The following is a 25,079-nucleotide window of genomic DNA, read 5'->3' on the forward strand; positions in this document are numbered from 1 at the left end:
GTGCAAAATAATAAAAGTTTAAAGAAAATGATCAACAAATCCTCAATCTGGAAGTTCCTGCTACTAACATACATTTGAAGACTAAATGTAAATAAAAAAGCTAATTCACTATGTTGGTTTGGATATCATGGTGATTACACATTTACCTCATTCCTAAATTTTCTTGAAACATCTACAGTATTGGTTATTCTTACGCTGTAAAGCTTCCAGGAAATTATGAAGTGAGTTGCACCATCTTTCACGCTGAATATTTCAGTGATAGAGTGGGATAAGCTCCAAGTACATCACTGGTCCCTGTATAAAAATGATTTACATATTCTATATGTCCAGTTATTACATTTCCTTTGTGAAGTATTTTGGTGAATTTTTGAAGTAATCAAGGTGAAACATGTCAACAGAGGGAAGTTGAACATTTTCCACTTTAGCTCACCAGTGGTAACATCAAGCACTCCTAATTAAAATGAGCTACTGGGTAAAGCTCTTGCTGTATTGCCACAACAGACTGACCCATACTTGATAGAATAACTCTGTAGTAATTATGGTTTTATTTAGTGTGTAATGTACCTTTAAGAATAATACTTATTAAGGAAGATCACATGATCTGTAGTAACCAATAAGAGTAGCGCAGCAAGCTCTGTTAGAATTGAAGAGGTAATCCTCTCGAAATGCCACAATTTAGGAGAACTGATCCTTTTGAACCAGCTGCAGACGTTTGGTCTCATTACATTGAACACTTCATGCTCTTTTTTTCAAGCAAAAAAGATTATGGGGGAAGAGAAAAGGTGAACGATCCTCTTGAGTACTTGTTGGAGCAAAACCTATAGTCTGATTCGAAATTTGACAACACCCAGTGCCCCAGATTCGAAGAATTTCGATGAATTGGTGGACCTCATGAAGGGTCATTTTCAACCAAAGCCCTCAGTCACGATGCAGAGGTTCAGGTTTAATTCGTGAAATAGAGCCCCGGGTGAGCCAACTGCATGATGCGTGGCAAAGTTGAAGCAGCTAATGGAACATTGTGAGTTTAGTGCAACTCTAAATTACATACTCTGGGATCACTTAGTGTGTGGTGTGAATGAGGACACTATTCATAAAGATTATTGTCTAAAGTGAATTTAGATTTCAATAAGGGTCTAGAGTTAGTGCTGGCCATGAAAAGTGCAGTCAGAGATTCAAAAGCAATACAGGGTGTGTAAAATGGCACTGTCCTCCACATCCGGCAGGAAACCCCAGCCAAAAAGGGTGCGAAAATGCAGGGCTCTGCCGAGAAGCAGGAAACAGCCCCCTCTAGCTGAAGAATAAAGAAAAATAACTTAGCAACAAAAGAATCATTTTAATAGAGGTGGAAACAAGCAGTCTTTTAGCAATTGGTAGTTTAAAAAAAATTGAATGCTATTATTGTCACAGAAATGGACATATGATGAGGCAGTGCAAGGAAAGATTCAAGCAGACTTGTAAACAAAAGGAGCCCAATGAAATCTACACTATAGAAGAGCCTGAAACAAACAACAAATTCAGACATTTACTCATTCTTTAATCTGAAAGTTAGAAACACAGAACCAATATTTGCCACAATGAAAGTAAAGGCAAACCTGTTAGAATGGGAGTGGATATGGAAGCTTCCACTACAGTAATTGGGGAGCATGCCTTCAGATATCTGAATAATGGTGACCACCAATTAAGTTTGGAAGAAACAACTGCCAAACTCAAAACATATGGGTGAAGGCATTCAAGTAAAAGGCATAAGCAGAGTAACTGTCCATCATAATACCATGAGCAGAATATTTTCCATGTTGGGCATGCTCAGCAGGAGCGGGAGGGGGTGGCCTCAGAGCTCTGCACCGCCATTTTACGCGGGTGGGCCAATTAAGGCCTGCCCAGTGTAATACGCGAGTAGTAGCGCTGAGCGCCATCTATGCGGGGAGGGGGAGGAGGGAGAGTTGGGCCCAGTGCTCTTTCACATGCATGTGCGCAAAAGAGTGCTTCAATCTCCCTGAGGCATGGAGCTGCCTCAGGGAGATTGAAGCAACTATTAAAAAAACAAAAATTTAATGAAACATGTCCCCTTATGTGACTGTGTCACATGAGATGGGACGTTCTTATTTTTCATTGAAACTTCTTATTTAAATTGTAAAAGCTTTAGGAAACCTGATGCCGCTCGTGGATGAGGTTTCCTAAAAAATGTAAAGGCTGCTTGGCCTTTTTGCCTGTCTGCCAACCGTAAGGTTGGACAGACGGCGTGAAGTTGAACTTAATTACTTAATTAATGGCCTTAATAGGCCTTGTAAATATCGGTAGGCACACAGCCGACTCCAGCGCCGGCCCACGGGACAAAAGATCACGAGACTGCGCAATGGCACGTATGCCCGATGTCATTTTACGTGCTGGCATGTTGGGCACACTCCCGCACACCGACTGAAAAATCCTGGCCCATAAGATGTAGGAGAAGTAGGCCATTTGGCCCATTGAGTCTGCTCTGCCATTCAATGAGATCATGGCTGATCTGATAATCCTCAACCCCACTTTCCTGCCTTGTCCCCATAACCCTTGATTCCCTTACTGATTAAAAATCTGTCTATCTCAGCCTTGAATACTCTTAATGACCCAATCTCTACAGCCTTCCGTGGTAAAGAATTCCACAAATTGAGTACCCTCTGCGAGAACAAGTTACTCCTCATCTCTGTTTTAAATGGGTGCCCCCTTACTCTGAGATTATGCTCTCTGATCCTAGACTTTCCCACAAGGGGAAATAACTTCTCAGCATCTACTTGTTAAGCCCCCCTAAGAATCTTATGTTTCAATAAGGTCATGTCTCATTCTTCTAAACTCCAATGAGTACAGGCACAACCTACTCAACCTCTCCTCATAAGAAAATCTCTCCATACCTGGGGTCAACCTAGTGAACCATCTCTGGACTGCCTCCACTGCCAGTATAAAACTTTCCTTAGATAAGGGGACTAAAATTGTTCACAGTATTCTAGGTGTGGTCTAACCAGTGCCTTGTATAGTTTTAGCAAGACTTCCCTATTTTTATACTCCATTCCCTCTGAAATAAAGGCCAACATTCCATTTGCCTTCCCTATTACATGGTGAACTTGTATGTTAGCTTTTTGGGATTCATGCACAAGGATTCCCAAATCCCTCTATGCTGCAGCCTTCTGCAGTCTTTCTCCACTTAAATAATATTCAGCTCCTCTATTCTTCCTGCCAAAGTACATGTTCCCATGTTCCCATGTTCCTACATAACGTTCCAACTGCCAAGTTTTTGCCCACTCACTTAACCTGTCTATATCCTCTGCAGCCAACTGGCAAAGCTACCAGTGATGGTGTTGATAGGCAAGTCTTCAAAGGTGAAGTTGGCTAAGGGAAATCAACCCTGATTGGCCACTGAGATTCCAAAAGGAAGCTGGAAGTATTCCTGTTTTGAAAAAGGAGTGTATAAGGCTTTTGACAAGGTCTCTTATGGGAGAATGGTCAAGAAGTTAAAAGCCCATGGGATCCAGGGCAATTTGGCAAATTGGATCCAAAATTGGCTTAGTAGCAGGAGGCAGAGGCTAATGGTCGAAGGTTGTTTTTGTGATTGGAAGCCTGTGATGAGCGGTGCACCACAGGGATCGGTGCTGGAACCCTTGCTGTTTATAGTGTACATTAATGATTTAGACATGAATATAAGTATTATAATCAGTAAGTTCGCAGATGACACAAAAGTTGGCGGTGTTGTAAATAGTGAAGAGGAAAGCCTTAGATTACAGGATGATATAGATGGGCTAGTAAGATGGGCAGAACAGTGGCAAATGGAATTTAATCCTGAGAAGTATAAGGTGATACATTTTGGGAGGACTAATATGGCAAGGGAATACACAATGAATGGTAGGGCCCTAGGAAGTACAAAGGATCAAAGGGACCTTGGTGTACATAGATCCCTGAGGCAGCAGCGCAGGTAGATAAGGTGGTTAAGAAGGCATATGGAATACTTGCCTTTGTTAGCCAAGGCATAGAATACAAGAGCAGGGAGGTTATGTTGGAGCTGTATAAAACACTAGTTAGGTCACAGCTGGGGTACTGCGTGCAGTTCTGGTCGCCACACTATAGGAAGGATGAGATTGCACTGGGGATGGTGCAATGGAGATTCACCAAGATGTTGCCTGGGTTGGAGTGTTTCAGCTATGAAGAGAGACTCGATAGGCTAGGGTCATTTTCCTTAGAGCAGAGAAGGCTGAGGGGTACCTGATGTAATTCTGAGGGGCATAGATAGGGTAGATATGAAGAAATCTCTCCCCTTAGCAGAGGGGTCAATAACCAGGGGGCATAGATTTAAGGTAAGGGGCAGGAGGTTTAGAGGGGATTTGAGGAAAGATTTTTTCACCCAGAGGGTGGTTGGAATTTGGAACATGCTGCCCGAGGGGGTGGTAGAGGCAGGAACCCTCACAACATTTAAGATGTATTTAAGAAATATTTAGATGAGCACTTGAAACGCCATTGCACATTGGGCAATGTGCCAAGTGCTGGAAAATGGGGTTAGAATAGATAGGTGCTAGATGGCTGGCACAGATATGATGGGCCAAAGGGCCTGTTTCTGTGCTGTATGACTATGATTCTGTGACTCAACAACCTGAAGAAATGCAGGCTGTCTTAAGCCAAAACATGGATTAACAGCAGAAGAAACTTGAAGAGACCCTGCTAGATGGCAGAGTTCAAGACGAGGTGAGCAAGGTTCGCAGGAAAAAAGAAAACCTTTTAAAAGACCTTCACACACTACAATGTTCCCTCAGGTCAAAGTTTGTATCTCTGGAAAAGTATGAAGAGAAACAGAAAGAATTCAGCACTTTTCTGAACAAACTGAATAATGAGTTGGCAGAGAAGACACAACAATGTTCAATTTTCCAGGAAGCAGCCAACAAATACAAAAAAAAAGAGATGGAAGAGTTGAATAATCAGCTAAATGAAGCCAAAGAGGCTTTAGAAGCAAAATTCACAGAATTTTCCCAAGAATCAGGCAGATAACGAAATTTTGGGAGACTCAGCCACCGAGCTCAGGCAAGTTGAGCTGGTTTCTGAGAGAAGTCTCACCAATAGTGAAGTCAAAAAGAAGACTGAAATTAAAGTCTGTGCTAGAAAGAAGAAGGCATATGGAACGAAGACACAGAAATACTAATCGGGCTTTAATTCTGGCAGCATCCAAATACACTTTTGTACTTAGGCCTGGCAATCAAATCGCAAATGCTGTTGCCCTTAGTTGCTTGCCTTTACAAGAAAATGATGAACGTGTCCCAGTTCCAGAGGAACTTGTTTTGTTATTACATTTTTTTAGATTCCTCACCAGTACGTCCTTGGCAGATCAGAGACTGGATAAGTCAGGACCCAGTCCTATCTCAAGTACGAGAACAAGTGCTGCATGGTTGGTCACAGGAGCCCGTATCTGATGAAATGAAACCGTACTTTAACAGAAGACATGAAATAACCAGCCGGGATGGCATCTTATTGTGGGGAGCACAAGTGATTAGTTCCTCCAAAGGCAAGGGAGCCACTTTTAATTGAACTAACTAGTGCCCATCCAGGAATTTCACAAATGAAGACTATAGCACACAGATATCTATGGTGGCCTGGGATGGATGGTGAAATAGAAAGTTTAGTAATCACTGTATGCAATGTCAGCAACTGCAAAAGTTGCCACTGACAGTTCTATTATACCCATGGGAGTGGCCAGGTAGACCCTGGGTGCGGTTACACATTGACTATGTTGGACCTTTTCTGAGAATAATGTTTCTGCTCATTGTCGAAGACCATACGGACTGGCCGAAAGGGCAGTTCAAACTTTCAAGGCAGGCATAAAAAAGCTAACAGGCTTTCTTTTTCATTACAGGACTACCCCTCACACAAACAACAGGTGTCACACCCATTAAGTTATTGTTGAAACACGGTCTCAGGACAAGATTGAACTTAATAATGCTGAATTTAGAGAGGAAGGTGGAAAGGAGTCAGGGAGGCCACAAAACTAGGCATGACTGGCATAGTCGCGAGAAGAAATTTACCTTGGGAGAACTGGTATAAGCGAAGAACTTCGGAGAAGGACTAAAGTGGTTACCAGGTGAAATAACTGCAGTGACTGGGCCTCTATCTTACCACGTGGAGGTGGAAGGCCGGATCATTCGTAAACATGTGGACCACTTAAGGAAGGGAAAGACAAATTACTAACTTTTGGTTCCACTTGTGACCATGACCGGGTCTGCGTTTCCTGTCGAGGATACTCAACCAAGAACAGATGTTTCTGATGTTCCTGTAAGAGAGTTAAGGATGTAGAACTGCAAGTTTCCACCAAACCACCTGATGTTCAGGCAACACTGGAGAAGGAGGTACCTGACAAAGAATCTGAAGTTGTGGAGCAGCAACATATTACACGTTTCAAGAAACCACCTGAACTTGTAAATTCCTTACCCAGTGTAAATATTATGTTGCCTTGAAAAATATGTACTTGTAAATACATGTGTAGGCAAGCTAAAGGGGGAGGAATGTAGTCATTATGGGCAGAATTTTGCCCTCATCAGCTGGGCACAGCAGGCAGGCTCGGGAGTGGTTGCAAAGCCGACCGCTGCCCATGATTGGGCCCGACATGGGTTTTATGCCAGCATGCTGCAGCGCTTAGCACTGCCGGGGTGGGGGCAGGAGCAACTCAAGCACAGTGGAAGCTGCCTCAGGGAGCTGAAGAATTTTTAAAATAAATAAAATGTTAAAATATTAATCACATGTCCCCTCATGTGACTCTGTCACATGAGCAGGGACATGTTGGAAATTAGTTTGAAAATTTTTATTTATTTATTTATTTAAATCACTGAATGAAATCTCATCCCGTCTGTGGATGAGGTTTCTCAAAAAATCCAAAGGCTGCTTGGCCTTTTCACTTGCCCACCAACCGTAAGGTCCGACAGGCGGCAAAAAATGACATTTAAGTAGAACTTTAATGGTCTTAATAGGCCTGTTAACTGTTACCAGGCACACTGCCGACTCCCGCATACGCCCACCGACCGAAATATCGCACAACGACATCGGGACGTATGACTGATGTCATCACATGTCATTTTACGCTCGTTTGGGTTGGGCACGCACCCACCCAATGAGTGCAATATTCTGCCCTCTGGTTTTATTTAGTGTGTGATGTACCTTTAAAAATAATACTTGCTAAGGAAGTTCACATGATCTGTAGTAACCAATAGGAGAGTAGTGTGGGCTACCTCATCTTTCATGCTGAATATTTCAGTGATGGAGTGAGATCAGCTCCAAGTAAATTCCTGGTCCCTATATAAAAATGAATTACATATTCCATATGCTCAGTTATTACATTTCTTTTGTGAAGTATTTTGGTGAATTTAAGTAATCAAGGTGAAAAATGTCAATCAAGGAAAATTGAACATTTTCTACTTTTGCTCACCAGTGGTAACATTAAGCACTCCTAATTAAAATGAGCTACTGGATAAAGGTCTTGCTATATTGCCGCCACAGACTATCGCATACTTGATAGAATAACTCTGTAGTAATTATGGCTTTATTTAGTGTGTAATGTACCTTTAAGAATAACACTTGTTAAAGATCACATGTTCTGTATTAACCAATAGGAGAGTAGCGCAGGCTACCTCAGCAGTCAGTTGAGATAGAGTTAGAGTTGAAAGCACATGTGTAGTTGCTGAGTACATTGTAAATAAACTTAATGTTTCCACCCAAGAAGTGTCTGCAGATCAATTCTATCAACAATGGTTGCAACTCAGCCATCCTTACAACAAACCCCTGCTTCATTTGTACAAGATAGGCAGTTTCCAAATAAATTGCCTGTGTTGCCTTTCTGATTGAGACTGTCAGCTTAATGCTAATGTAAGAGCAGAATTGTATTTTGCAATTTTCTCAGTGGGAATTAGGTTGAGATTCTTCAAATTCATTCTACTTAAGACTTCTCAAATTATCAGCCACATTTAAGCACTATAATTGAAGAGAAATTACTCTGATTTTTGATGTCAATAAGATGAAGTAAGTTAACTGTGATAATTGTACATCTTTTGATCACACAGAGATATGGCAAGTATAACTAGAACTTACTCGTTTTAGCTGGTGTGTTAATGGCAGCATTTGCTTTAGCAATGTCATCTTTCAGCTTGCTGCAGTTGTCCTGCAATCCAAGTAGATTCTGGTTCAGATCTTTTATTTCTGCCAGCACTGCATTTGCAGTATCATTTGCTTGTTTAGCTTTATCTTTAGCTGCTTGTATCTTTGTGCTTGCATCTATTGTGTGGAAGAAATGTACACATTACATAGTTGCAACTATTCACATGACATGACAGTATAAAATAGGTAAGTATTCACTTCACTATATAGTTAACATTAAACAGAAAGGGGGCATTGTACAGCTGATTTTCTGAGTTTATGTTGCCAATGGAAGTCCACTGGAGACACAGGCCAAAAATTGAGTACTTTTCCCATTGATTTTATACCCATTCAATAGAGTATAGCACAGAATCAAAGGAGAATCTCTGAATAATTTCTGTCAGTAGATGAGACTTACAAACAATGATAACAGAATGTGACCAATTTTATCCTAAAAAAAAGCAACACTGTAGAAATATAAAGAGCCACATATTAGAAAGACTTACCTTTGGGAATGGCGTGGAATTTTACAAGGCTATCATTTAAGGCTTTTAGCAAGCCTTTGTTTTTTGCAGTACCATCGTTTAGCCTATTTTGTAAATTATTCAAGTCATCTCCTTTTTCTGAAAGGCAACAATAAAAATTTCAAGAGATGGCATCAATGACATATATTTCTTAAAGTAAATAACTTATTTGTTTGTACATTTCTAATTGCCTGTGTTGAATTCTGCTGATTCTTTTATACTTTTGAATTATCCAAGCTATGGTTTAGTGGGTGGATGCACCATGTGATTTTGTGATGAGCCATATGAATCAGGGCAATCATCATTTCATGTGTAATCCACACTTAGTTTGATGATTTCACCTGTAGTTGGCAATGAAGGTGCTTCAATTGGCTTCAATGTCATTTAGCTAAGAAATTGAAAAATCAAAGTGTTCCCACTTCTGATAACCATTCATTAACTTACACTGCAAAGTATTCAACTCTGGGCATTGAGAGCTTGGTCTAAATAGCCAAGTGGTTATGGTACTGGGTTTATAACCCTAAGATCAAGAGTTCAAATCTCATAATGGCAAACTATGAAACAATGTAACTTCATCTGAAACAGATGGAAACGGGTTTGTACTCGAAAGAGTTACAGCTATTTCTGGGATATTACTTATGTCCCTGGACAGGGAGCACGCGGTGTCTGCTGGCACTCTCGAGGCCTTCCGTGCTCGGTGGGCACCGCGGGGACTGGGGTGTATTGTTGACCCCTTTAATCACATTTTGATTTAAAGTTTGTAAGGTTCCTTTAAACTTTTGTCCTTGGTTTTACAGCTGACCTGAATTAGGGGCTGTGTCTGATTTATCCCAATTTTGTTGATTTGGTTTTCATTTAAAAGATTATCAAGAGTTCAAATCTCACAATGACAAACTCTGGGCATTGAGTGAGGATGAGGTTGGGATAGGACAGAATTGAGCTGGACTGAACCCCATCATAGTCAGCCTACCAACAGCCACTGTGTGAACTCTTAAATTAGGTATGGTCACTTAAACAGGGTATTACATGTGACTGCTGGCACCATTACCACAGAATCCATCAGTACAATTGGGAGAGTGCAGAAAAATAAGAACTAACTCACCAGGAAGCAAAGTTGACAGAGATGTCAACTTGCTCATTAGTTGAAAGACATATAAATGAAAAAAATAAACTATTAAGAAATTACAGGCTAGATATATTGTGTTTTAAGGACAAGGACCATTGCATACTCTTCATGAATCAATCAGTTTGATTCTTCTGTCTATAATTCGTGTAATAAGTTGTTGATCACATGAGATAATGTTCAGTACCAGAAATGATAGTCAGCCTATCATATCAGTCATTAAATTTTACCAGGATGCTATAGACAAATTTAAACTTGACATAGTCTATGATTTAAAACAGCATCTTATAAGAACAAGCAGTATAAGTAATTTTGCATTATAGACTGCTGGAGGAAATAATGATTGGCATTACTAAATCAGTAATTTTTATTCAAACATTTCTCTTAACTCCAAAGCCCCTTCCTGTGAATAAAACTCTATTTCCTATAAAGCATAGTGTGTACTTATATGCTTAACATCTGTTAATGTAGCAAAACTATGGATTAAACAGAAACCCTTGTCACTGCAGTTAGCTCATTGGATAAGGAGTAGCATAGAAAGATGTAGATCTAGAGGCAACAGCCATAAAGGCTCTTCAAACACATCAGTAGTAGGAGGAAAACGAAAAAAAGAAAAAGCTTCAGTAATAAACTATGAATAACCTGTTTATCTGGATGGTTAAAGCGAATATAATTAAATGGCTGGAAATGATGGGAATCATGTATATGACATTATCACATCATTGTACATCAATTTGCATGCATCCATATACAGACTGGCAGGGTGCACTCTGCATCAGGCCACAATATGATTGGGAAATTGTAAAAGGGTTAATCAGGGCACTGAACTTGCATTATTGGTCTGGATCTAATTTTCTGATTGGGATTGGGAATGCTTTGTGCTCTAAGAAATGGCCATTCCTGATCAGAAATCTACCCCAGTATATAGACAGGTCCAGGGATTTCCTGGGGGGAGGTGCTGCAGTGCTGATCTATTGGGTGTTTTTACAAATCTATTTTTCATCTGACTGAAAATTTATTTTATTCATTAACAGAACTAAGCTAGCACATAATCAAAAGGTTTTTCTAGTGATATCACCCAGCTTGGCAGTTAACTATTATATAGCATATATAATGCTAGCCAGTCATCTTTTGTGTGAAGGAAACCAGTACATTATAAAATGTACAATCCCCAGGTCTTTGAATAATCCGGATTTTAACCCTAGAGGTACTGCACCAAAAAGACATAACAAAATAACACAAATATTCCTTTTCATAAATGGAGCTTTAAACAGCCTTGTTTCGTTATGTTTTGATTAGATACTGAGCCCTAAGCTTTTTGGAATATTAAGCTACTCAGTTAATTTTTTATTTACATATGGCACTTTATGAGTATAGATCCATCCCTTATCTTACCTTTTACATCTGCTCCCAATCGTTTGGCCTCATTCAACTGTCTAAAGCTTCTTTGTAGTGAACTCTTTGCAGTTTCCTTCAAAGATCCATCTGGACCAGATGCCTGATTAAAGAAGCATAAAGCATGGAAAAGTATTATTACTTATACGTAAATATTTACATTATTATGATAAAGCCACTGCCTAACAATGTCTCAGGGTGATTTTGTCAGAGCAAAATCCTGAGGCACTTGAAAAAAAATTACTATTTTCAGCTATGTGTAAGCATACCTTTGAGTAGATCACTCAAGCAACAGGTCTCCATCGTCATGCATAACTAAAATCAATCTCGCTTCCTAGAAGTTAGGGCTAATTTTACAATGACGTGCCAACAGCGGGTCCCACACCCAGAGGTCAGAGGCGATCTGACTTCTGGGTTTGCCATTGTTGTGTGCCCAACAAAATGCTAATAGCTGCCATTAGTGGCAAGGGGGTGGTGACAAACAGTCATCCTGCCCAATGTGTTCCGGAAGGTGGGAGGTCAGCTCTGAAGCTCAAGGCCGTGACCCGGAACCTAGTCACAGCCAGCCCTTTAAAGGGCCCCCTGTCAGCGGTCAATTTCAGGTGAGCCCTCAAAACATGCTGGAGGAGAACAAAGTTTTGAGTAGTGCAGACCTTTGTCCTTTTCAGTGTATCCAGCCAAGTAAATTTTAATTAGTGCTTATGCCTGTCAGGCATCTACAGCCTCACAGTAACCCAGATTTTAATAAATCAGCAAGTTTACCAGCTTTAGACATTGAGTAGTTATACATTGATTGTATCTTTTCATGCATAGATGTCTGCACCATCGGAGTATGGAGAAAGGCTGCAGAAGAGGAGGAACCACCAGCAGTTGCATGCTGCATGGCCAAGGAGGTCTTGAGTGTTGACGTACTCAGGAGGAGCTGGTCACAATGCCGTAAAAGATTCAATGACCTCGCGAGGTCAGCAAGGATGAGCATGGCATCAGTATGTGTAAAATGTCTCCAGTACGAGACAGACGTAGAGAGCGAATGCACTAAGTGTTCAAGATTATCAGCTCATCCACAGTTGCATATTTGCAAAGGTGCACAGCTGTCCGGAATGATGCCATGGATAATTCCAGCCAGTCATTAATTTTAAAGCAAAATACTGAGGATGCTGGAAATCTGAAGTAAAAGCAGAACATGCTGGTAGAAGTCAGCACATCTGGCATTGTCTGTGGAGACAGAAACAGAGTTAACCATTTCAAGTACAGATGACTCATCTTCAGAGCACTGAAGAAGAGTCATTTGGACTCAAAGCATTAACTCCATTTCTCTCTCCACAGGTGATACCAGACCTTCTGACTTCTACCAGCATTTTCTGATTTTAACGCAGTTATTAATTTGAATGGTGGATGGTTGGCATGATGACATTCTGACACCTGAGCATAGGTTTCAGCCGGCCATGTGCTGATCTGATAATGGTTTTGAGACATGACATGTGACCAGTTGAGATTGTTGACGCCAACTCCATATCAGGAGAAGCGAGCCAGGAACACTTGTGAGCACTCCTGCACAGGTGGGGGAATGGCAAGACTGTAGATCCTTAAGTAATTTGAGGAACAAGTGCTATCCCTTGTAGACAATCAGAGATCCAAGAGTATAGGCAGTGGTGAGATTGGAGGGAAGCCTGGTTCTGGTGAGATGGCAGATGTATCACATTGGGTGATAAGATGAGATGGTCAGTGTGGTTTAAAGCTGCAATAGAAAAATGCACCGTGTTGGCTGCTGGGATTGCACACTCTGGACCCTTGACAATCATCATGAGCAGAGGATTCACATCATCTTTCATGGATTCATTGTTACCGTGGAGCTCATTGGTGCATGCCTGGTCGTGAAAAGGTATATGTGATCAAAGATTAGGCGTAAGGTGTTATGTAACATGATAACCAATTACCCATCCCCCACCACCTTAATGATTTATATTTGTTACAGGAGACAATTCAGCAACTTCCCTCCACCTCCTCTGAGGAGGAACCCATAGTGGGTACACTGTCACACCCTCTCTCGGCACCTAGCACCATCGCAGATACTGGCACATTGGCAGGGTATAATGTGTTGGTAAAGGGTCATGCGCACACATTTGAGGGCACTTCACATTCGCATGTGCTGCTGCCGGAGAGTTTGGTGGAGAAGGCCCTGGGCAGTCAGAGGAGTGCCTGGGGTGATACAGAGCCTGATTCTGAGTCAGATGATGAGCCTCTGGAGTCTTCCCTAAAGTGGCAAATGCTGGATTTGCAGTGCGAGGTCTGTGAATATATGGCTGGTATACCAGAGGAGTTGTGTGCTCTGGCCCAGGCTGTGGAGGTGTCCATCCAGGCCATGAGCGCTGCGATCACCCACTCTTCAGAGCACCAAACCTCCACCATGGACAGACTGGCGACTGTCCTGGAGAGGCAAACCAAGCACATTGCAGATGTGATTGTCAGGACGTGCTCTGACCTTCACACCATTGCTCTGGCTGAGGCAGGGGTTCGGGCCCAGGGTGATGGTGAACTGGGAGCTTGGTCACCCAGCCAGTTCCTGGATCCTCACTGGTTGGCAGGGAGGACAAACCAGTATTAGTGGCGGGGGATGAGCAGCTGCTACCTCCATCTGTAAGTTCCTCTCATGGCACTTGTGAGGGGGCAACATCTGCTCCATCCAACAGCTGTTCACACAGGCCTCAACCAATGCCATGGCAACTGAAGACTCACACGTATCTGCACAACAGTCTCCTGGAGTGGCCAGCATCTCAAGGCCTAAGCTGTGCAGAGGATGCCCGCCGAAGTCATCCAGGTCAAGGACAGTGGCAGATTAGATGCCTCTGTCCAATGCAGCCACAAGCAAAGGGGGAAGCATTGCACCAGAGCACACATCATCATTTTTGTCCATATTCATTGTAGTCACTAATAGGGGCACATGGGTGAGAACTGCCAATAACAGTGTATTTTGTTTGTTAATCCTTGTGATTAAACTCCAAAGTCACACTTCCTCAGGCTTGTGTTCTTTATCATAGCTGCGGAAGATGTGACTAGTGTCTGTAGGTGAAGCTTGGGTTTCAAAATTTGAGGGATAGCTGGAGTACATGTGCATTCTTGTGGGTGAGTGGAGAAGTATGGCATGCAAGGGCTTCAGGAGTTTGCTCATTGTGAGTGGTCTTCTGCCCACTCAATTTGCCAATCAAATAAAATCTCTCCTATCTTGTACTTTACCTAATTTATGAACATGCACTGAGTGATTTTTATAACTACTGAGTTAGTGCATTCCAATGAAATTGCATGCCACTTTAACATGTTATTTAGCTACAGCAGTTACCACAGATTTGCTACTTTAATTGCTTTACCCATAGGTGGGGTGGAATCTTACAGCCCTGTCGTGACAGGGATGGGGCTAGAAAATGCGGCGAGCCATTAATAAGTCCACTGACTTCGGCGGAACTGGGAGGGGACATAAAATTCCACCCCTGTACTTGAAAAGGAGTGATCTGGAGGGCAATGGGGCAAGAGCAGCAGAATGGATGTGAATGGATGTTTTCTTCAAAAAGTCCACACAGGCATCATAGAATCACAGAATAGTTAGTGTAGAAGGGGGCCATTCAGCCCATGAGCCAAATCGTTTCCCTCGGTCCTGTGTGATATATATATATTAATGATTTAGATGAGGGAATTAAATGTAATATCTCCAAATCTGTAGATGACACAAAGCTGGGTGGGAGGGTAAGCTGTGAGAAGGATGCAGAGATGCTTCAATGTGATTTGGACAAGCTGAGTGAGTGGGCAAATGCATGGCAGATGCAGTATAATGTGGATAAATGTAAGGTTATTCATTTTGATAGCAAAAACAGGAAGGCAGATTATTATCTGAATGGCTATAAATTAAGAGAGGGGAATGTGCAACAAGACCTGTGTGTCCTTATACACCAGTCGCTGAAGCTAAGTATGCAGGTGCAGCAGGCGGTAAAGAAGGCAAATGGTATGTTGACCTTTATTGTCAGAGGATTCAAGTACAGGAACAGGGATGTCTTGCTGCAATTGTACAGGGCCTTGGTGAGACCACACCTGGAATATAGTGTACAGCTTTGGTCTCCTTATCTGAAGAAGGATGTACTTGCTATAGTGGGAGTGCAGTGAAGGTTTACCCGACTGATTCCTGGGATGGCAGGACTGACATATGAGGAGAGATTGAGTTGATTAAGATTATATTCGCTGGAGTTTAGAAGAATGAGGGGGGATCTCATAGAAACCTATAAAATTCTAACAGGACTCGACAGGGTAGATGCAGGAAGGATGTTCCCGATGGTGGGGGAGTCCAGAACCAGGGGTCACAGTCTGAGGATATGGGGTAGACCATTTAGGACTGAGATGAGGAGAAATTTCTTCACCCAGAGTGGTGAGCCTGTGGAATTTGTTACCACAGAAAGTAGTTGAGACCAAAACATTGTATGCTTTCAAGAACGAGTTAGATATTGCTCTTGGGGCAAAAGGGATCAAAGGGCATGGGGAAAAAGCGGGAGCAGGCTATTGCGTTGGATGATCAGCCATGATCATAATGAATGGCGAAGCAGGCTCGAAGGGCTGAATGGCCTACTCTTGCTCCTAGTTTCTATGTTTCTATGATTGTATGATCCCACCAGCTGCTTTCCTGTTGATATTCTCCCAATAGCAGTTTCTCACTGCTATTGCATCATGCATTCTCCCTCTGGCTGAATATGCTTCTTCTCACCACTTTGACTGTAAACAGCTGCTCTTGGTCCTTATGATACTCTAAGCTAGAGCCCATTCCTGTCCCATGATGCTAGCTGTGTCTTGTTGTTCCAACAGGAAAAGGCCATTCAGCCCCTTGAGCCTCCTGCACCATTCAACTAAAACATGACTGACCTGTGCCTCAACTGTTAAAGCTTTGCAAAGCTTAGAACATGGCATCCCATTTCTGTTGGGCTAATATATTTTATTTGTTTTGATTAATTTCATGAATCAGTCGAGTAATGAGGAAATGAATGAGTATAAACGGGTACATATTCGTACAATACAGCAATAATCAGAATTCATATAACACTTAGAGTCACGAGACACTCTTTCTCCTTACCAGCCTCACAGCTTGATTGGCTGTATCCTTGGCTTCTTTTGCCACTTTTTCAGCTTCATCAATTTTATCTTTGATATTTGTATAAGCTTTGAAGGCTGCAGTTGCATTAAAGGACAGATTCTTGGCTTCAGCAAGGATGCTGTTTTGTAGGAAAAAATAAATGTGTAAATAACAATAACCAAAAACAACTATAACATTGAACATTTTTATGCTTGCAAGTATTTTAAGAAGATTTTGAACTTTTCTTTTAAGGGAGATGTTCCCTCTAATGAATTAGCTGTATCTGATTTGATTTGCTTTTTCTTCTTTGCAAGGAAAGATGACATAGTTCTACAGCGAAGATGATGAGGCAGTTTGTGTGCTCCCAGGTCACCACCTGTGCTATTCCTCGACAGCTACCTGTAAGTACCACTCTGGCAGAGATAGCCCTGAAATAAAATCCCAAATCTGCTTGGCTATGATAGGGAGTTCAGCAACTGGGAGCTCCAATAAGTATCTCTGTAACTCCATGGTGCTATACAACAATGTCAAATGCAGAAAATACTGTAAATGCACAGGAAGTCTATCTGAAAAGAGGAAAGTCAATGTTAACATTTTGGACAAAGACTCTTCTTTAGAACTTCAGTTCTGATGAAAGGTCTCTAACAGGACTGTTAAGCTGCATTTTCTCCTTTTTGATGCTGTTGGACCCTCTGAGATAGCTTCCCACTTTGGTTCTATCAATGTCCGTTAGCAGCACATGTCTTAAGTTTGGGTATAATCTGGAAAGAACTTAATTTGTGTCATTTACCAATGATTAGAAAATCATGTATAATGTCTGTCTGAATTTCAGTTCTGTGGTTAAAGCTCTGAAAATTATGCCTATTATACATTTTCAGCACTTCATGTTTTATTTTAATATCTAATAATATATGTTTGCAACAGTCTCAATGTTCTTTGAAAATAATTGTTAAATAGTAGTGTTCTTTTCCTTGAGTTCTTAGGACTGTGAGGACTTAAACAATTTACACTGTTTCTTGGGGCTGTATCTTCCAGTCAGCAAGCGGGGGGGCGAGGCCTGCTCGCCGACGCGTAAAATGACGCAGGGTGACATTGGACATGCGTCCCGACGTCAGCCCCCGTCATTTAGATTTTCAATTCGATGGGTGCACAGCCAAATCAGCTGCTTGCCTGCCGAACTGTTGAAGGCCTATTAATGCCATTAAAAAAGTAATTAAAGTGATTATTGGACCTGCCCATCCAACCTTAAGGTTGGTAGGCAGGCCAGGAGCCCAGGCGGGCTTCTGAAAAGACATGAAACCTCATCCACGGACGGGATGAGGTTTCATGAAGTTATTAAAATTTGTATGAAATCTCCAAATAAAAGAAATTGACCTGTCCCACCTCATGTGACAGTGGCACATGAGGGGACATGTCAGTAATTTTTTTCCTCATCTTTATTTAATGTTTCAAATCTGAGCTGATCTCCCTGAGGCAGTGCTTTGCCTCAGGGAGATCTGTGCGTTCTTTAGCATGCATGCGTGAAAGAGCACAGTCCCAGTTCAGGGAATCCCGACCCCACCCCCCTCCCCGCCCGCATAGGGAGCGCACAGTGTTTACTGGAGGACATCATGCTGGGTGGGCCTTAATTGGCCCGCCCAGGTAAAATGGCTGCACTCCCCCACTGCACCCCCCCCACCCCACCATGGGGGCAAAATGTTACCCCCCTTAGAGATATAAATTGATTTTTCTCTTGCTCGGGAAACTCAAACTAACGCATTCTTTTCAAACTCATTTTGTAAAAAGGCATTTGTTCCTCCAATTCTTGCCACTGGTGCATCTCGTCCCTTTCACCCACCACTGGAATTCCCTCCCTACACCTCTCTGTCACAGCGTTGCTGCATCTCTCCCTTTAATACTTTCCTTAAAATCTACCTCATTTCCCAAGCTGTTATTCCACTCTCCCAATAATGTCTTCTTTGATTTGGCATCCATTTTACTCTGGTTAAATGGGCCAGATATTCAATTGCCCACTGAGTCAAACCAGGTGTGAGTGAATTTAAAAATGGCAGTCCCAGAGGTTGCCTCAGGATCACGATGCCTCCAGGACAGTTTGGAATTTTAAAAGTGCTGGTGCGGGGAGAGGGAACTGGAAAACTGCTCACCTCCAATTTAGCCTGATAAGCTCCTTTAAGAGCTTGTTAAGGGGCTTGTCCAAAGGACAGTGTGAGTCTTAATCTTTATTTTGGCGAACCCAAACAGTCTGGTGCACACCAGGGCCTAGCTGTTGGTTTCATTGTATGGACTTCGAAAAGCTCATTTGACCTAGTGGAAGTCTGAATGTTGATGGGCCAACAAGCGCTGTCCCTTTTTCTGTGCTTGCAGGCCGCTTCCCTCCATGATCCAGCTTCTATCCTTCTGATGAGCTGCATGCAAGGCAGCAACAAGCCCCAATGTAGCTGCTACCTGCCTCTGCTGATGATGCCAAGCTAGCAGCTTCCACCTCCTGGGGGCATTCGGTGCCACTAATTGGGCACTAAGCTCACCTCCCGCCCAATCAGCCCATTTACTTTTTAAAATAGCACGTCTTAGCAGCATACTTGGGATCCGGAATTCATCCAGGTGTTGGATTCCTAACCCTACTTTGAAAATCCGGTCCCGTTTCTCTGAAGCACCTTGACATGTTTTCCTATGTTAGAAGTCCTATATAAATATTGTCGTTAACTTACCCATCCAGGATTCCAGATGAGTCATTAAGTTCTGCAGCATGATACTCTGCATGAAGGACCAGTTCTGGAAGTTTATCATCATGAATGCCAGCTGCAAGTGCATCCATTTTGTCTTTTAGCTCTGTAATTAAATGTTCCAGATGTTTTTGCTCTTCTAGATCCTGTAAACCAACAGAAAAATGGGCTTAAAGTAAACAATGGATAATTAGTTGTCAATTTTATATTTGGTCAGAATTTTACGTCCCGCGGAGCAGGCGCGCGCCCAACCCATCCTGTCGTGAAATAACGCGAGCTGATGTCAGGCAAGCATCCCAACATCATCGCGCACTTGTGCGATATCTCACTCAGTGGGCGCGTGTGGCAGTTGGAAGCACGCTTGCTGATAATTAAGCGAGTAATTAAGCCCATAAAGGAAGCAATTGAAAGCGATTTTTTGTGGCCCGTCCACTTTTACGGTTGGCGGACAGGCCAAATGGCCAGGCGGCCTTTATATTTTTGCTTGATCAGAGAGGGATGAGATCTCCATGGGGAAATAAAGTCAAAAGAGATATCTGGGGACTGTTTTTATTATGAGGTATACTTTCAGGTGCTTGATTGTTCTGCATGGACATATTTTACAGCATTTTTGTTGTTTTGTTTATTATGTGAAGGTCTGCAGCTCCCTGAGGCAGCTGTCTGCCGTCAGGGAACCCGCTGGAAGTGCTCACCAGCATCCGCGGTGGCATCGGCCCCTGCCCTCTTCCTGCCCCCACCGGCAGTTCGAGTCTTTCTCAGTGTGTGTTTCATGCTGGCTGCCTGTTATTTGGCCAACCAGCATGAAATTGCGGTCAGGGACCGATCGCAGTCGGGGGCCCGTTTCCCATTTGTTCCCGGGCCCATCGATCGCGCGCGCTGATAAGCAAAAAATTCAGGCCATTGTTTTTCTACATGCAGGAAACATCCAGATATATTTCACCATGAAAATTAAGTCAAAATGCACAGTGACAGCAACAACTTAAGTAAATACTTGAGGCTTTACAGGATAGCTAGCAAAGTGGTTACTGAACTAGTGATCCAGAGGCCTGGACTAATCATTCAGCAAGATGAGTTCAGATTTGACGATGGCAGCTGGGGTATTGAAACCCAGTTAATTAAATGAATCTGGAATAATAAGCTAGTATCAGTAATGGTGACTGTGCAACTGCCGAACTGTTGTAAAACCCCATCTGGTTCACTAGTGGCTTTTGGAGAAGGAAATCCGCTGTCCTTACCTGATCCACCCTCTGTGACTCCAGATCCATAACAATGTGATTAACTCTCATCTTCCCTCTGGAATGACTCAGCAAGATACACAGTTCTCAAGAAGGCAGCTCACCACTACCTTCTCAAGGGCAGTTACAGATGGACAATGAATGCTGGCCTTGCCAGCGATGCATACATCCCATGAATGCATAAAATAAGGCATACATTAGGCATACACATGTTTTACTGATTTACAAGGTCTGTACTATCAGCTTTCCTAAAGCTACTTTCGAAGAGTCAATCTTTTATATCTCTGGATCTAAATGTAAATCATTTTAATACATGGTATGACCATACATTAGTTACTCTCATTGTTTTAATTTGGAAATACAAATCTCTTCACACATTTACCACAAAATAGATCCCATCAAAGGGGCACTATATTATACTGGAAGAAATATGCACCTGTCTGTACAGTATTGATAAGTTATTCCTTGTTACCATGATCATGGTTTAGGGCTGCAAATCAGAGGGAGCTGGAAGCAGGTATTTTGTGTAGGATTCCCCATGATGTGATATGAATGAAGAATGATAAAGACAAGCTGGTACATAGCAATCCAGGATTCTGAGTCATAACTGTGATGGCTAAGTCAGTATATGATATTGCAAGTTAAGTAATTTATCTTATCAACTGACTGATGGTGAGAAATTTCTGGATATTCTCCCCTAAATTGTTTATACTATGCACACATAATAACAATGCACTGCCATTATGCAGCTAAGTTACATTTATCATTATTAATTATTTTTTTTTTACTTACATCTAATCCCAAAGAGACTGCTTCCAAAAGTCGTTTAGCTTCAGCTACAAGGTAATGACCTTCATTAAGAATGTCTTCTGTGTCCTTCTTACTATCTTCAACTCCCTGTTTTCTTTTCTGAATTCGCATAATAAAAAGGAAGGAATCAGTTCTTACTATGTGGGCAAATACTTTCATTTTTTTATATAAATTTCAGTGCAGTAAGTCCTATTATACATGGAACCAGTAACTACTGCAGCTGGAAAACAGTGCCTTGACTCTCAAAAATGTGGCAGTGCCATTCTCCAAACTCTCCAGTCTATCAAAACAGCACAAGTAAATTATGTTCCTCATCTAGTAGGATAGGCTGAATTGACTGAATTTATTTAACTTTTAGTCTTCTACCGGTATAAGATACTTGTAAACTTATTTTCCTGCATTCACAGTTTTGGAAAAGAGATTAAATTGTTTTACTGTTCCAGAGCACTGTGCTAGAAACCTAAGAGTAGGGGTTCAAAGTTCTTGCTAAGCCCAAAACAAGGGCCACATTCGAACTGGTGGGCAGAATTTTCCATGCCCGCTGGCATTGGGTGTGTTCGGCAGCGCAAGCAGACAATATGGTGAGAAGGCCAAAAATCAGTTTCACTACGTCATGAAACCTGTTTGCAATCGTGCCCTGCCTGTCAATGTTGGGCTGTGTATCCCACCGTCGGACATTGGGAACCTCATTGTAATACATCTGCATATCATCATAACACCAACCAAACAGAATAATTTCCCCCACGCTGGATCGTCCTAACATGTTGACATGATTGCATGCCGAGGTGTTTCACAACAGCATATATGAGGCGTGCACTTGACAGGCTGCACTTTAGTTGGGACTTCAAGGTTAGTCTGCCTACCTTGCTTCAGACAGCACACTCATAGTCATTAGTGCCAGGCTTTGCAGACAGCACCACATCACTTTTAAGGGTGGGGGGGGGGGCTCATAGGCAGATCTCTATCTACCAGACCAGCCATAATGGGTGGGTGGCTTTTCAACGGCTGCAGGGCTAGGGCTTGCTTGGGGAAGGGGAAGAAGTGGCCTCAGGCAAGGGAAGAGACTGCAGGGCGAGGGCTGTACTGGGGAAGGAGAGCATCCCAGGGGCACATGTGTTCATCTGTGCAAGTGGCCTCAAGATGGTGAGGGCTGAGGAGGCACTCTCCAGAGGAGAAGAGGCCAGGTGGACACATGAGGGCATGTGTGAGAGAGTGGGTGGTGATGTCCCTTGAGCTGGCAGTGAGTGAGGTGACAATGAATGTGTGATGGGCTTGAGTGTGTGAGTTAAGAGTGATGAGATGATTGCCCTACGCTAGTGGCATGGATGAGATCATTCATTCTCTATCTGCATTGGATGACCAACCTCTTCTGTGTAGCATTGGCATTGATCACTACTGCCATCACCTACCAAGCTGGAGTGGTAATGTTGCTGCCCTTCATGTGGCCAGAACGGGGGTAGAGGACATCACAGTGGGCCTCCATGGTGTCCAAAAGGCACAAGGCAGATGCATCACTAAACATGGAGGCTGCAGTCTTCTGCCTTTCAGGGCCATGTCTTCTTTGCAGCAATGCTGGGCTGGAAGCACTGAGAAGTGTGCGTGCAGTTATACTTTAAATGTGGCACTCAGCATGAGGAAGCGGTGAGGTGATGGCATGGTGGGCGAATCAGGGCCTGCCTGCCATCTAAATGCCTTGTTTCCCAGGAATGCATAATTAATGCAGCAGGATTGGGACAATATGGGGTGAGAAGCCACCATTGCAGCCAGCGGTTAAAGGATCGTTTTTCCTCCCGCTAGCGCACTTAATGCAAATCTGGGACAATTGTACCTGATATCTGTGGATACCATTACCCAGCCATATCACCAGTCATTTATCTGCAAAAATCATGTGGTCATTTCTGAACTGCCAAGACATGGTTCCTGTTACTCCACCAAACATTCAGAAGAATAATGCTTTTTTTCCCCCCCCAAAACTGAGATACACTGATTGCCATGATGGCAGGAAATCAGTGACAGGACAACAGAAATTACAGCATATGCGCACTGCACCCTTTTATTTTAAAGAGCCAATGCATTCAAATCAAATTGGTTTAAAGTCCTTCAAATGTTGCTTCTTACAAATAGATCCAGGAGAGGAATTCTACTCTAAGGAATGAAATTCCAGTGGAATTGTACTTCCCATTGCTTCACGTCCACCCCAGTGCTGAACCATTTTCCAGGCACAGGGCTATCTGCATCCATATGGCAAGTTCCTGGAGGGATTCCTGCAATCAATCATTCCACCAATGCCTGCAAGGAAACTTTAGTGGTGCTAAACTGGGGACAAGAGTGGAACTGTAGCGCAGTAGAGGAACTGACACCTTCAGAAAACAATTAGAAGGGGAGCATAATGTATGGGAAAAATAGAAGTCCAAATGAATCAATATGTAGCAACATAGTCACAACAGTAACTGCATTAATTGACTGCCTTTAATGTAGAAACTGTCCAAAGATGCTTTGCTGTTGGGGGAGGGAGGAAGGGGTAGAAAAATTAAAACTATGGATACCAAGCATGGAGAGTAAGAGTAAATGACTAAAATGTTGGCTGGAATGATGGGATTGATGAGAAGATAATTAGACGGCCAGAGAAAATTGTACAGATAGAAGGGGTTTGGAAAAGGAGTAGAACCAAGGTGGTTGAAATAATCGTTTACCTCCAATGCAGTCATATTTTTCTGATTAACAGCAGACAGGTGATTAGTCTGCTTGATTTTTTCTTGTGCTTCTTTCAATAGCTCTTGGGCTTCATCAAATTTGTCTTTGTAGTCAGCTAGTTTGTTCATGAGCTCATCCTTCAGCCCTCCAGTGGTCTTATGGGGATCGTCAAACATCTTTTTCACCTTCTCCAAAAGCGCACTGGCAGCCCTGAAGTCCAAAACCATTAAGATATAAATACAAAGAAGAAAGATTTGTACTTTATGAAATAAATAAATAAGGACTGATTTTCATGTTTATTGTCTCAGGATATACACATTTTCCCTAGGTGCAAAGTTTTTTTTGCTGGGTCTCTGCCCATTTTACATTGCCCCAGAATTTCCAGAGCTTCCCAATGGAAGTTGGTGGGGGGGTGGGGGGGAGGGTTGGAGCCATGACTTCAGTGTGCGCAGGCCCAGAATTGAAATGTAAATGAGATGAGAAGAGGTCTAAGGAGAGGGGTGAAATATGAGCTGGTTTAAGGTGGGTGGGGGGGAGAGAAACTTCACTCCCTCCACCCACCTTAAACCAGCTTATATTTCACTCCTCTCCTTGGATTCACCCAGTTCTGTTGAAGGGTCATGAGGACTCAAAACGTCAACTCTTTTCTTCTCCGCCGATGCAGCCAGACCTGCTGAGTTTTTCCAGGTAATTCTGTTTTTGTTTTGGATTTCCAGCATCCGCAGTTTTTTGTTTTTATCTGAGAAGAGGTCTTCCTGGCCTCCCACTTCATTTTTTTCTGCTGCAATGTTTCCTGGATAGAGGTATCCAGTGAAACCTGGTTTGTCCCTGGATTCTAACCATGGGGTCTATGGATGTTTTGTGGCCAACAAAAGACAGGAGGTTAAGTGGCATTTTCTATGTTATTCATCCATGACTCACACAAGTCCCAGTTTCAGTGTGTTTTTAGGGAATAGGAACTTTCTGCCTGCTGACCCATCCACCAAAAGGCCCCAATTCCTGACCCTTCTGTCACTATAGGCCACATCAGGAAAGGAAGGCCTGTACTAGGGGTGATCCAAGAGCATGTACGTAGCTGCTGATATGAAATATCGGCACTGTTGTGCTTAGATAGAAGCAGTGGGCTCAGGGGATGCTGCTCTTCTACAGCACCAGGATGGGGGAGGGGTGTGTGTGAAGGGGAGCGGAAAATTGGCTTGTTGGTTTCAGTACTACCCACATCTTTTCAGTTTCCAGATATTTCCCATTTTAGAACAACTATCAACTTCACAAATCACAAGATAATTACAGGCGCAGAAGGCTATTTAGCCGATCTTAATTCATCCAATTCCCCCTATT

General features: G+C 42.6%; 1 protein-coding gene across 2 annotated transcripts in view; it reads right to left on the minus strand.

Annotated features, from left to right (window-relative positions):
- Positions 1–25,079, minus strand: part of lama2 (laminin, alpha 2) — a 588,604-nt gene that overhangs the window by 96,042 nt on the left and 467,483 nt on the right. For both annotated transcript variants that reach the window (XM_041187590.1, XM_041187589.1), the window contains exons 37-43: positions 23,741–23,951; positions 21,030–21,146; positions 18,988–19,148; positions 16,280–16,418; positions 11,173–11,275; positions 8,637–8,753; positions 8,086–8,268 (exon numbers count right to left, since the gene is read on the minus strand). In XM_041187590.1, the coding sequence (XP_041043524.1) occupies positions 8,086–8,268; positions 8,637–8,753; positions 11,173–11,275; positions 16,280–16,418; positions 18,988–19,148; positions 21,030–21,146; positions 23,741–23,951 (1,031 nt within the window). The remainder of the gene's footprint in view (positions 1–8,085; positions 8,269–8,636; positions 8,754–11,172; positions 11,276–16,279; positions 16,419–18,987; positions 19,149–21,029; positions 21,147–23,740; positions 23,952–25,079) is intronic.

Source organism: Carcharodon carcharias, chromosome 5, assembly GCF_017639515.1.
Source record: "Carcharodon carcharias isolate sCarCar2 chromosome 5, sCarCar2.pri, whole genome shotgun sequence".
In the NCBI taxonomy this organism is placed as follows: Eukaryota; Metazoa; Chordata; class Chondrichthyes; order Lamniformes; family Lamnidae; genus Carcharodon; species Carcharodon carcharias.